The sequence below is a fragment of the Melanerpes formicivorus genome, unplaced genomic scaffold (genome assembly GCF_026170545.1).
Source record: "Melanerpes formicivorus ecotype bairdi unplaced genomic scaffold, bMelFor1.0.p_v2 SCAF_74, whole genome shotgun sequence".
NCBI classification, from domain to species: domain Eukaryota; kingdom Metazoa; phylum Chordata; class Aves; order Piciformes; family Picidae; genus Melanerpes; species Melanerpes formicivorus.
The window spans coordinates 1,743,159-1,756,910 of NW_027142426.1; the positions used below are offsets into that span (position 1 = coordinate 1,743,159).

At 39.6% G+C, this 13,752-nt stretch overlaps 1 protein-coding gene across 37 annotated transcripts in view; it reads left to right on the forward strand.

Moving 5' to 3' along the window:
- SLMAP (sarcolemma associated protein) overlaps positions 1-13,752 on the forward strand; it is a 92,256-nt gene that overhangs the window by 34,830 nt on the left and 43,674 nt on the right. For 20 of the 37 annotated variants that reach the window (XM_068163707.1, XM_068163709.1, XM_068163717.1 and 17 more), the window contains exons 3-6: positions 4,212-4,359; positions 9,761-9,833; positions 11,336-11,372; positions 12,810-12,872. In XM_068163707.1, the coding sequence (XP_068019808.1) occupies positions 4,212-4,359; positions 9,761-9,833; positions 11,336-11,372; positions 12,810-12,872 (321 nt within the window). Of the gene's footprint in view, positions 1-4,211; positions 4,366-9,760; positions 9,834-11,335; positions 11,373-12,809; positions 12,873-13,752 lie in introns of all 37 variants that reach the window. The other 17 variants (XM_068163704.1, XM_068163705.1, XM_068163726.1 and 14 more) reach the window with 1 other exon arrangement.

Genomic DNA, 13,752 nt, shown 5'->3' on the forward strand with positions numbered 1-13,752 from the left:
ACTGGGACTGCATATGGCTTGGGAAACAAAACACTTTATGACTTTCTCATGTGTCAGGCTAAATAAAGAGTTCTTTTCAGCCTACTTCTTGGAAGGTGTTACAGTAGTAATCCTTAAGCAGAATGGGTTTTGTTAGTCATGCTTGGTTTTTTTTTCTTGTCAGTTTGAAGAAAACAGCACATTGCATAGGCAGCTAAAACTTATCCTTGTGGAGCACAGCCATTTTGCAACTTCCTAATATCGGCTAGGATTCTTATATTGTATGTGTAGGAACATCTAAGCAACAATTTTTCACTAACCAGGAAGTATTAGGAGTTTGTTACAGGATTGGGGGGAACTGGACTGTGATTTAGGAACTTGTTGGTACTCTTCATTGACCTTGAAAGCAAGGGAACTTAAATGGAAAGACATTTTCATGCACTACAGGTCAGAATGGAGGAGGTACTTATGTTCAGTTTTCAAAACTGAGTAATAACTTGAAATACAGAAAAATACTAAATTTGTAAAATGAATACCTATTTTGTTGCAAAGTATGGAAACAAAAGTCTGCAATTTTGTGAATCTTCCTTAATGCAGTTTCTAAAGAGGTTGGACTGTACCAGAGGAACCTGAGTCTACCAATGAACTGCAAGTTTTACTTCAGGATTAAGTCTCCATCTTTCTGTGGAAGCAGAATGGTGGGATGTTTGTGCTTAGCAGAGTTGATTAATGGTATATAAATGAGAGATGATGCCAACATCATGATATTTATTATATAAACACCCTCAGCACGCTCCCTACAATATTGAGCATTGCCAAAGTCCACTGTGGCTCAGCAGCTGATGCTGAGCTGGCCCCTTCCTCCTAGTGCCACCAACACCTCTTCTTGCTCTGGCCTTCAGAGTGTGACTTTGTCAGGGATGTGGGTATTTCATGCTATGCAGCTGCTGGCCCTCATCCCTGTGGCTTCCTCTTCCAGTGGAACAAGTCATGAGAATGTAAACTACTAAGGAAGAATTGTGGGCTAGAATTTATCTGTCCACTTGAAAAGGTGTTATGATACCAGAGAGTAAGTTTGTTAAATAATTCTGTTGCCCTAAGAAAGAAGGGAAACTACCACTTGAAGCCTACATAGAGATGTAAGGATGTGATAATTCTTTAACAGTTCTTAAAAGCCGATTTGGTTTTTTCCGAATACGCGTGAACTACCATCTCTGCTCTACATTGGACAGGTTGTTAACATGAGGCACAAAGGGCTGAGGCTTCAGCTTGATCTGAAGAGAGGTGTGAACTATAAAAAGAACAAAAAGTATAATTGCTGCCCTTCTTTTCTGGCAGTACTGGCTTTAGCACCTTCTCGAATTGAGTCAGCTGTCAAAACCGGTTTGTAGTAGCCAAACAAATGCCTGAGCCAATACACCTAAAGAGGTGGTGGTGCAACTCAGCAATGAGCACTGGGGAAGGGAAAGATCTCTACTTACCCTTTAAGCTGGCACTGCTGCTGAAGTTTGTTAGTTTGCTCTGGGAAGCAGAAAGAACAAGTGGTGCTGGTTTCACAGAAGGTGCTGTGTTACCTCATAGCTGCTGTACGAAAGGCTCTGGGAATTGGAGAACCAGCTAAGGATCCCGCATCACTGACAGTATATTAAATATCAGTATACTACCATAAATACTAATTCATTCTTAATACTAGTTAACTACACATGTGTTTGTGTTAGAGCTTGTGCTTGTGGTTTGGTTTGTTGTTGTTGTTCTAAACATTATTTTTAGTAATGATACAAAAGTGACAGAGTGACAACCTTTGACAAAGATCATTTGCCCTAGTGAAAACTGTACAGCAGTAACAGTTGAGTTTCCTATTGGAAAGGGACTGGCTCTGTGGGTTCCCAATGAAGTGCTAGGTAAAGATAGCTGAATCCTTTACACAAAGTCTTGAAGTCAGTGCGTATCTCCTTGGACACTGGCTTATTAACATGTTGCTGGTGTTTCTTATTTCCTTACTAGATGCAGGAAGAAGAGTATTTTCACCCTTGTATGTAAAGACTTAAAGAGAATATTTTTATTTCAACTTACATAATCAAATCCTGTAGCACACAGTTACATGTACATTGATTCACTAATATTAAATGTAATGTGACCACAGATGCAGCCATTTGTTTACAAGGGGTCTTTATATTTTTTTAAAAAAATATATTTATTTCTTTTTTCCAGTTTCGATTTTGTCTGCTGGTATTTTGTAAGCTTTGTGTTGCTGATACTCTGTTGCATGTCTTTTCCCGTGGTCCCCCTCCTGTATTTCCTTGTGCTGTCTCATCTGCGGCCCGTCTGCAGACTCTGCAGAAGTATGTGTAAAAGGGGCATTGATTAATGTAGAAGAAGGAGGGATGAAAGGCAGACATTATGCACAGGGAAGAAAAGGGTGGGGAAAACAAATTAGCACAAGCATATTTGTTCCTCCTTGCTTGTGACTCATAATTTCATAACAGAAGGATTTTCAAAGGGAGCAGAATGCTAATTGAAAACAAACAGGAAGTTAAAAAAAGAAATTCTCTGCACTGAACCATGAGAGGGCTCAGTACTTTCAGATGAGTAATTAGCTTGTTAATTTAATTTAATTGGCTTTTAAACTTACAATTGTTATCTAAGCTATATTACATGCTATTATTCGTATCCCTGCCCATGGCAGGGGGGTTGGAACTAGATGATCCTTGAGGTCCCTTCCAACCCTAACAATTTCATGGTTTTATATTAATGCTTAGTACTTTATTAATATATAAATTACACAGAGTGGATCTGATTGTTAATGTAGTGAATGCAGCTGTAATTTCTTGAATCTATCCACATTTGTACTTACCTCTATGAACACATGACTGATGATAATTTTCTTTCATTGAAGAAGGAGGGGGAGAATAAATAAATCTTTCATGTGCTGCTTTCCATCCTATTATTATGTACACCTAGCAGAACTTTCCTGTGCTGGTATTCCCCTTGCTTACTGTATTGAGTCCCATTTTTTGGGTGCAATGGTATTTAAGTTCTATGGACAAGCATATTAGAGACACATATGCTTGGTGTAATTTTCCAGTATGAGATCTGAAGAGTCCTAGTGCTGGTCTCTTGCTCCATTTTTAAACCCACCTTTTCCCTCGACACTATGATTTTGAGCAATATATCATGTTTTTCAGGAGTGTGATAATAGAGGTATATAAAAGCATGGGAAATTTTATATGGAATCCTGGGGGGAAAAAAAGCTTACTGCTTTTACAGGAAAAACATGGGACTGTATCTGTTTCTGTGCAGGCAACATCTCTCACCCAGCCTTATGTTTGCTTTGGTACTTATGACAGGAAGCCAGGGATTTCTACCTTCCCATCAGGTTCCTGTAATAATGACTGTCATCTTGAATGACTAAAAATGACTCATTTCAGCAGTTACACCTGGCTGGTTAGTAACATTCCAGTCCCCTCTTTCATGCCTCTTTCAGGCTGATCAGGTCTTAGCCAGTGAGTCTGGTCTTCTGCCAGATGACTCACTTATACCTGCTTCTCAGATGCAGCAGTTTTAACTTGAAGTCTTGTGTCATAAGCAGTTTCAGACTCAGTAAGTTGCTATTAAAATTAAGTTAATTCCACAAATGGATATTTACAGAAGTACTTGATGATGTGGCAGTCTTGAGATTAACTTAATAATGTGAACTAGTATCACTGAGAGGTAAAAGCATCCTGTTTTTTGTTCTCCATGATTTCACCATGATCTTGTATTACAATTCCCAAATTCTGTCTTCTGCCAATGTTTTCCCTTGTGTGCTCTCTGCTATTCTTCCCTACAGCATGTTTCTGTCTGGAACACTGGTACTCTAAATGGAGTTTTTGTGTGTTGGCCAACATAAATTCTTACATGTGTGGCAAAAGGTGGTGTTGCTAACAGCATCCGATCCTTTCTGTGCAGCCAAGAGGCTAAGTACAGTTTGTAGCAATTATTTTCATAGTGAATGTGCTAGAATTCAATCACATGTCAACGAAAGTTTAAGGAAAATTTTCTTGATAATGTGAAAATGTTGCATCCTGATGAGGGCCTTCTGAGTTTGATACACTTGTCCTCTTCTACACTGAGAGGTCAAGCTGTATTTTTTCTTTTAGCAAAGTAGAATTTAATGGAGCTTATGGTTCATCATACTTACATTGGTTTTTTCCAGATACATTACTGTTCTTTTTCTTTGTTTTTTTTTGCAGTTCTATCTTCAAGACACTAAAAGTAGTAATGGTACCTTCATTAATAGTCAGAGACTGAGTAGAGGATCTGAGGAAAGCCCACCATGTGAAATTATGTCAGGTGACATCATCCAGTTTGGTGTAGATGTGACGGAGAACACGCGGAAAGGTAAGGGTATGGATCGACCTTTTTTTTTTTAAGTCTATTTATTTAGAACACTGTATTATGATCTGGTTAAGAGTAAATGATATTCCTGTTGTAAGAAAATAGTGTGGGTATTTTGTTGTTGCTTCTCCTTTGTGCTGGCAAGTGAGTCCTATGGCCACATAGTAAACTGGATCAAGAAACTCATCTACTTTGTAAACATAGACTCTATTCCATTCCTCTTGCCCCAGCTAGATTTAACTAGGTTGCTTTCACAGCTCCTCCTCTTCTGTGGATGTGTGGGTGCCAGTGCATATAGTGAAAATGCAGATCCAGAAAAGGAGGCTGAACTGGGACCACATGTTTAGCTATTGCATCACTTAAATTGACTTAACAGCTATTTTAAAAGCACAGCATAGGCACGTGTGTAGTGCTGTGTTGGGTGTTTCTTGTTGTGGTGTTTGGTTTGGTTAAATTAGTTTATTAACTGCTTTTCTTTAATCCCAGAAGTTTCAGCCAATAATGTGGCAGAAATAGGAACCTGCATTTTTTTTTGGTACCCAGCTCAAGTTTGAAACAGGCTAATTTAATTCTTGTCAAGATACCTACTTTGTGACTGCTACTGATTCTGGTTTCTGCAGGTACTTGAAAATGAGGAGAGAAGAATGTTGTTAGCTGAAAAATAAAATGATGGGATTTTTGTTTGGTTTGGTTTTCTTGCCTTTTTCTTCCCAGTTTGTGCACTCAGGAGATCTTGTATTTGGTAATAGTTATATATCTGTGTTAATAAAAATATAGCCTCAGTCTCTTTTCTTTTGCATTTATGTAGTGTTTCAGAAGCTTTTTGTTATTTCTCTATCTGAAGACTGGTCTATATGGGAGTTACTGGATTGTAATCAATGTTCTCCAGATATTTGAAAGTTACCTAGTAGGTTTTACTTTCTGCAAGTATAGAACTTGTGGCCATGTTTGGAAGACTCCTAGTCCAGTAATACAAAGATTTGTCAATAAAATGTCAGAACTGCCATCTCTGCTCTTTCTCTTTACTGTTGTGATTTTCATAGAGCTTATGCTTAAAGAGAGGTATATTAGGAAAGAATGAAATGGAAGAACAATATCAAATTTAAATGCTGATGGTAAAGTTCGTAAGCAACCTTTACCACCACCTCTGAAGCCAAGCACCCTCAAACCAACCCATAGTACAACAGCATTTTTAAAGGGCTTTAAGTGAACAAAGCAAAAGATGGGGCCTGCTCCACCTGTTACTCATGAATTTTGTCTATTTGTAGCCAGGCAGACTATAGTTCAAGAAGTCTGAAGTGTGAGAGGAAGGTTAATGATTGCTAAAAAACCCCACTGTTAAGCAGTGATGATAGTTAATTATTTTGTAATGGAGAGCTTCTGGAGCTGTAGTGTTTTTGAGCGATTCACTGTAGGAAAGGTTCCATCACATTGTTTAGCTTCTCTCAAAAATGATGTCTCCAAAATTTAAGTCCCAGATGCTTAGTTGGAATTGTCTGTTAGTTACTTAAAATGTTACTTCGGTGTTAAGTGCTTGCAAATATTTATGAATACTAGCAATAGACATGGAATAAGCGAAAAGAGTACTTTGCATTTAGAACTATGGATATGATGAGATGCTCTCCTTGCTAAAAGAAACTGAACTTCATGTGTATTTAGACCTTAAAAAAATATTTTATGATTTGGTTGGATTATTAATTGAAGTTCACTTGATTTTATCAGCAATTCTTTGCAATTAGATTGTGTGGAAGTTTGCGGAAAGTTCATTGTAAGCAATTTCTTGCCAGGAATTTGTACCAGTAGTGCTTCTTCCAAGTGGTTTTATATTAGTTTTACAGAACATGATCCCAGCCACCTGGCACTTGTGTAATGAGTGATCAGGTTTTGCAGCTTTCCTTTTACTCTTCTGCTTTGAACGCAAGAGCTGTACTCATGTTACGCATGAATGTGTTGAGATAGCTAATGAGGAAGAGCATACAAATTTGCTTTCCTACCTCCCTGTGCTCCTCCAAGCAATGAATGAAGATTGTATCATCCTGCTGGGGCATGAAACACCTACCTCACAGTTAAAGTGTTTACCCATGAATGTGATTGGAATGCATATAAGCACGTTTTTTGCATCAGTTCATTTCAGTGGTCTTAGATGTTACGGTTCATCTAGTAATGGAACAGACATGAAAGTAGATTTTAAATTAGTGATTTCCTTTAAAACAATCTTGCATTCTGGTGTTTACATAATGCCTTACTTCTGCAAGACATTTCAGCATTTTTCTGCATAATTACAAGGTAGACAGAGTCTACTTGCCTATGTAGATTCTGAATTGTGTAAACATTGCTAGAATGCATTTCTTTTTATTGTTCAGGCTGCGTCTTGGTAAGTAATTTCCTTGCAAATATGATCTTGATTTGGTTCATTAAAATAGTGGCATGTTCAGTATGTGATACTTTTTTTTTTCCAGGGTATCTTACAGGAGCAGTGATTGCTCTGCTTTCTGCTGCTGAGATGAAGTCCTTAACAAGGCCACAAGGAAATGTTTCCATACCTCCTGCTTCCTTATTTGTCTACTTGTTACATTGCTAACAAGTGCACAGGCCTGCTCATTTCCCTCTTCTTAATGCAGTGCTTATCTATTAATCATCTTGCCCTGCTTTCCTCTGTGTCGTTTATGACCTTTCAGCACTTCTGAAATTTCCCAATCAGTGACAGAGTGCTCCACAAGTTAGCTGGTGGTGATCTCCTGGTGTGGAGAGCAGAGCAGCTTGCTCAAATAGGGTGAATTAATGCCAGATAATTTAGTTAATACAGTTCATGCACCTTTTTTTTTTTTTTTTTAAGTCAAGTTTGAACTTTTCATTTCAATCCAGCTTTGCTCTGGTGTGGTGTCTGAGAAAGAACGTGCAGATGAGGTGGCCCAGCTTCATGTTGCCAGTCAGATACCTGGAGCTCCCCAAGGCCAGCAAGAGGCAGTTTCTTGGTGCCGCTATGATTATTACCTTGCCTACTGTTGTCACATGAATAAGTGAAAATGAAAGTGAGTTTCACTCACATTGTCTCTGTGAAGCAAAGGTTTCGAGCGTTTTACTCATTTGCAGCATAAACCCTGTATCAGTGCTCAGGGCAGCTCTTGGTGTTGATTTGGAGTTCTGTAGTGAGTTGTGCGTTCCAGCATGAGGTAGCAACACGTTTGTGACTGAGGTCTGGCAGAGCAGCAGCTCAGGATGCGCCTTTGTGCAGTGGGGCGGGCAGCAGGCAGGGCCTGGGGTCCTGCCCGGTGGCGCTCCCCTGCCGGCAGCGGTGGCCTGGGGCGCCCTCTGGCGGCGCCGCCGTCCGCTCCCGGTCGAGCTCCGCTGCCGCCGTGCCGCGGTCCCCGCGCCCGGAGGTGAGTTTGTGGCAGGGGCCTGGGGCGGGCGGGGAGCACGGCTTAGCCAGAGGAGCGTTTCCTCAGGCCCGTTTGGCGACCAGGAGTTGCTTCACTGCTTTACTCCTTTTGAGGAATAAAAATAATACAGCATGCAAATGCAGCAGTTACTACTATCCTGTCCTCTCTTCACCAGAGAAATGTTTTATGTGCTGTTTGTGCATTCCCCTGGGCTTTTGCATTGTTTTTCCAATTATAAAATACTGGCCACTGAAGGATAGGGTGTGGAGTGTGTGCTTTCAATGATTTTTATTTTCTTAACCTATCAAAATGCTTAGTACCTTTTTACAATCAGTCATTCTGAGACCCTCTGCTAAATTCCCATTGTCGTGTAAATTTTTTACAAAACTAAAGCTCAGGCAGCTTTTAGGAGATTTATTTTGGACTGGGCATTGATGGCAAAACTTCAGAATTATGTAACTTTACAGCAGATCTACCTGACATGACCCAAAGGTAAAGCTGTTGGTGTTTCATTTCAAATACCTCAGCACTTTCTTCTTGAAATCACTGATTTCCTCTTTATGCCTTAAAGGAAAGATTCTTCCTTATTAAAACTCTGTGAGTATTACATGCTACAGCTGGGATTGCCCTTTGTTTTTATTTAATGTTTTTGCATGGACAGATTTGTGAATTCTGGGCACTTAAGATTTTAAAGCCAACACCCATCCCCCCCTTCCCCCTAAGCCCTATTGCTTAATTTATTTTGATGATGAAGTTCTGGCTGTTCTTCCCTGGCATACAATAGTTTACCAGGTCAGTTTGAAAAAGCAAGGTGCAGTAGCCAAGAGAATAGTTCTGCAAAGCATTAGCTTTTAGCACTGAATAAAGGCGAAGAACAACTGTGTTTAGTTGGCTGATTTTTACTGTATTTTTAGATTCTATTCAAAGAACAGTCTCATTTCCCTGGAGTACTACCCCTGTCCTAAAACACCCATTGCTCTTTTTTTTTTCAAGCCCAGATTAACTGTTTTGCTGATATTAATAACCTTGAAAGTAGAGCAGCTATTTGTGTGTTGGTGGGTACTTTAGGTGTAGTGGTAGAGGATAGATCACCATATACTTATTTGTATGTAGCTTACAGTAATGTCTTGGGAACAGCATCTATCTTTCTTTCCATGTAACTAGAATGGATCTTTACTTCCTAATTCATACAACTGTACAAGGAAAAAAACCCAGATGTAATTTGATTGTTTGTCGTGTCACTGTAAATTTTTGGGGAAATACAGTGCAGAGATGTTGAACTTAATGTAAGAATCAAATATTGCATTTCTTCTTTCTGTTCTTCAGGATCTTTCTTGAGTTCAAAGAAATTTGAATTTGGCCCTGGAGAAGCAAGCTTTCTTCTCCTGAAATGAGAGACCACTTGTCTAGGGATCAGTATTGGAGTGTGGAAAGATAGAGCTGTGCGGCTGTGTGGATTCGAAGGATCCTGCTTGTAGTGTTCAAGAGGCTCAGCATTTCCTTTTTGATCTTTATGTTTGTAAATAAGAAGTGCTTAGCGAGTTCCAACTACTGAAGTGAATGTCTGGCAACACATCCATGCTGCCTTTTAAGTCTCTAGGCATGCTCATAGGATTTTTTTCCAAATGGTTGCTTATTATTTTCTTTATAGTTGTGCATTCCTGTTAGTTAGTCCAGGTAAGATGCATTCCTTTTCCCTCATTGTGGGATCAAAACATGCAGACAACTTTTTGAACTTGCTTCAGTAAGGCTACTTGCAGATGTTGCTGCATGTGGAAGAACTGGACCTGAGTGCCTCACAGCCAGGTCTAAGTACACAACCTCTTCAGGTCTCTAATGATAAAGTTTCCTGTCTCTGGAGGATGTCTGAGAAAGCAGACAGGTGCTTGAAGGCATGAATGCCTCTTCTTGTTTACCTGTCTTGGAGTTTCTTACGATCATTTGCTTGGTTGCTGTAATGTTAACTGTTAAATTTATAATTAACAGTGACGAATGATGATGAGTTAATATTTGTTTCTTTTCAGTTACCCATGGATGTATAGTCTCCACAGTCAAGCTGTTTCTTCCAGATGGAATGGAAGCGCGATTACGATCAGAGTAAGAATAAGTATCTGTTAATGTCTGACAAAATTGAACTAATATATAATGAGGATTTGAGGGGTGTGATGTTCAACACCAGCATTAGGAACAGTTTAATTTGAGGGATGTTATTTTTAATAACATCAGCATAGGAACAGTTTATTTTCCTGCGATCATGTGTAGGAAGTAATCGAGCATGATACTTCTGCAGGTATTGAGAAAGAAATCTCATTTACTTGTCAGTGCTAGAAATTAAGACAACTATAAAAGAATAGAAGTGTTCTATACGAGAATAAAGTTCTTACCAAGTTGGTCTTTTCTGACTGGCAGCAGTTTAGTGTACTGGAATGGGTGTTACTTAAACAGAGGAATATAGGAAATGAGCAGATTCTCCTTCTGTTAATTTTTATCTGGGATTGTTATTTTTGCTCTTCTTAAATGCACACAGACTCTACTGAAGTGAAGTTAACGTCTCTCTGTGTGTGTACACATAACACTGCTCTTCAGATAAGTAATATAGTAACATGTCCAGAGAGTGGTGGTGAATGGTGCTACATCCAGCTGGCGGCCAGTCGCTAGTGGAGTCCCCCAGGGATCAGTGCTGGGCCCCATGCTCTTTAACATCTTTATTGATGATCTGGATGAGGGCATTGAGTTGATCATCAGTAAATTTGCTGATGACACCAAGCTTGGGGCAGGAGTTAATCTGCTGGAGGGTAGAGAGGCTCTGCAGAGAGACCTGGACCAGCTGGACAGATGGGCAGAATCCAACAGCATGAGATTTAACACATCCAAGTGCCGGGTTCTGCACATCAGCCACAACAACCCCATGCAGTGCTACAGGCTAGGGTCAGAGTGGCTGGAGAGCAGCCAGGCAGAGAGGGACCTGGGGGTACTGGTTGATGGTAGGCTAAACATGAGCCTGCAGTGTGCCCAGGCAGCCAGAAGGGCCAATGGCATGCTGGCCTGCATCAGGAACAGTGTGGCCAGCAGGAGCAGGGAGGTCATTCTGCCCCAGTACACTGCACTGGTTAGGCCACACCTCGAGTACTGTGTCCAGTTCTGGGCCCCTCAGTTTAGGAAGGAGGTTGACTTGATGGAACGAGTCCAGAGAAGGGCAACGAAGTTGGTGAGGGGCTGTTTTACTCAGTTTCTTTGAGTTTGTAAATGAGAGTAGTATATCCACTGTCTTTTCATAGCTATTGTTTTGTGCATGTGAATTGGTTTAAATCTTAAATCAGTTTTACAAGAATCAAATACTGTGTAACTGCTGAAATGAGTTAGTGAAGAGAGTTTTTAGAGTAGACCTTGGATTTGTAATTTGAGAGTAGTTCTGTAACTTTGAAAATGTCACTTCACAGAGTATTAGCTGGGTTTACAGGTTAGCTCTTCATTTCCATCTGAGGAATAAACCTTAAAAAGACTAAGTATTGTGTTTCAATGCATAGTACTAGGGGTTTTCTGGGTTTTTGAACTGCTTTTCTGCATTTTGTGTTCACTTTTTAATTTTTTCCCCCTAGTGTTATCCATGCTCCATTACCAAGTCCTGTTGACAAGGTAATTCAGTAATTTGCTGGTTTTACTTTCTGACCTGTTACAAAAGAGAAGAGGTGAAGTCCAGATACATTTAGATATGTTTTCCATGGCCTGTTTTTACCTACTTGAATATTTTGAGGGACTCTTAAGGTAGGGCAGATACTGTAGTATTGTAGTATGTATTACGAGGTAGCTTTGTGTCATGCAGTGTGGCGCCTGAAACATGGCCTTAAAAAAAACACCCTTAATCCCAGTGCACTCTAAGTCTTACAATTTTAACACAAATCACCAGTATATTCATAACAAGATGTTTACATTTCTGTGGTTAAATTACAGATTGACTAGGGGGTCTTGGGTAGTGGGTAATCTGATGCTTATGGAACCTGAGAGTGGCTCGTCATTTGATGTTTGGATGAGGTCTGTTGTCATCCTGTATCCTGTTTTTCATAGAGGACACGCTGCACTGCACAGAGTGGAAAGTGCTCTGGCATGTTCTAAAAGAAGGTTGAGACCAGACCCCTCTGCCCCTCTTGTGTAGCCAGAGTTGCTCACTGCAGAGTCATAGTCAGTTGTGTCTGGTGTGGTCCTTAAACTCAATTTTTACAATGTAGGGGACTATCTGTTAATAGACACACCCTTGAGGGAAGGGATAAGGAATTAATTGTTTCTCTAACCAATAAAAAGGATTAGTGTAAGTAGGTTTGAATCAGAGTTGTAAATGTGAAAAACAAAATTTGGAGAAGCTAAGGAAACTTATTTGTGAAGTCAGCAGCCTGAGAAGTTCACAGACTTTGCATTTAAGCTGACGTGGCAAAACAGCATTTGTAGCTTGGGCAGACATTCTGAGGAGGGACTGCAGGTATAACTGTGTGAAAAAAACAGCTTCCAAATCTCCAGTAATTTATTTAAATATTTAAATAAATTTGCTGAAAAGGCTCCACAAAACAACCCCAGCTCTTGCCCACCAAGTGCTGAAGAGTTTCGGTTCCAATGAGAAATAATAAAGGTATTTTGCAAATCTGAAACAGTTACTTAGCAGAATGAAGAGAATGATGGCTAATAGGTCGACAGGAAATGTGTGATTGAAATGTGCACGTGATGACATTGAACTCTAGGACATGAGAGACTTCATTATGAGTTTTGGAAGCCTGTGATTTCTGTTTGTCCTTGAGTTGAATGGCTTCACCTTTGTGCACATTGTTTCTTTTTTGTCAGTTTAATCCTAACTGAAACAAAAGCCTTAAACCCTTTGTGTTGGTAGTTCAAGAACTTGTGAAGACATAATTAACCTAGTGGGACCTCAGTCCAGAGTTATGAAGTTCTGTGATGAATTGAAAATGCCACTATCAGATAATCTTCAGTTTACCTTTACAACTCGATTTAAATGATGAATTTTGCATGATTTGAGCTGAATGAAAAATCCAAACCGATTTTGATTCTTAAATTCTTACTTTTCAGGTTGCTGCTAACACTCCCAGTATGTATTCTCAGGAATTGTTTCAGCTTTCACAGTACCTACAGGTGGGTTTTCTCTTGACAGCATTTTGTTTGGGTCAATATTTAATCTTTGTTTAAAACACAAATCTTAGGGTCTCTGTCTTTGTTTGGCTTGCACTTTGCAAATTGGAGCATGATAAGCTTTCAACTGCCTTTTCAGTAGCAAAATAGTGCAAAGCATTTTGTAAGTGGCTGTAATATAGTTGTATGTTAACTTGTGGGGCTTTGCACAAGCAGTACAGATTAGAACTTTATTGAAGGTACCATGGAAGCTGCCTGTTTTATAGAAAGCTCCCTCAAGTGCTATATACCTGCTTTGCTTGGTCATTCTCCTCTCCTCCCTCATGGCCCTCAATTATCTTTTCCTCACAATATTTCTGTCATCCATTGCTGTGGATTTACTGTGTACATGTATAACAGATTTCATAGAACAAAACAAAATCAAAACAAGATGTCTGTTGACATGTCAAGAGCCAGTTTGCTTCTGTGAATACAGTCTGATGGTGTGAATACTTCTGCCCCTGTATCTACTGGGAAGTGCAAAGCAGTGGGACAGTGCTGTCTGGCAGCTACTCTTCCTCACTGGCATCTCCAGCTTCTCTGTGTTTGCTCCTGTGTCAGTTTAATAAGTGTAACTTTAATTTTTTCCCTCCTAACTGTTGTGTCACAAAAGGGTTAGACTGCCAAGTGGCAATGCATTAATATATATGCTAATGGATATAAATGAACTCTTCAGAAAGGATCATAAAATTAACTTTCTGGGAAACATTCTTACTGTTAAATTACCTAGGTTTAATTTGTGTTTAGTTCCACTGATTGTTGCTTGTTTGTGTTTGGTAATGGCAATTTTTACATCAGTGGTGAGGTTTTTGAGACAGACAATAAGTTTCTATGTATTTGCTGA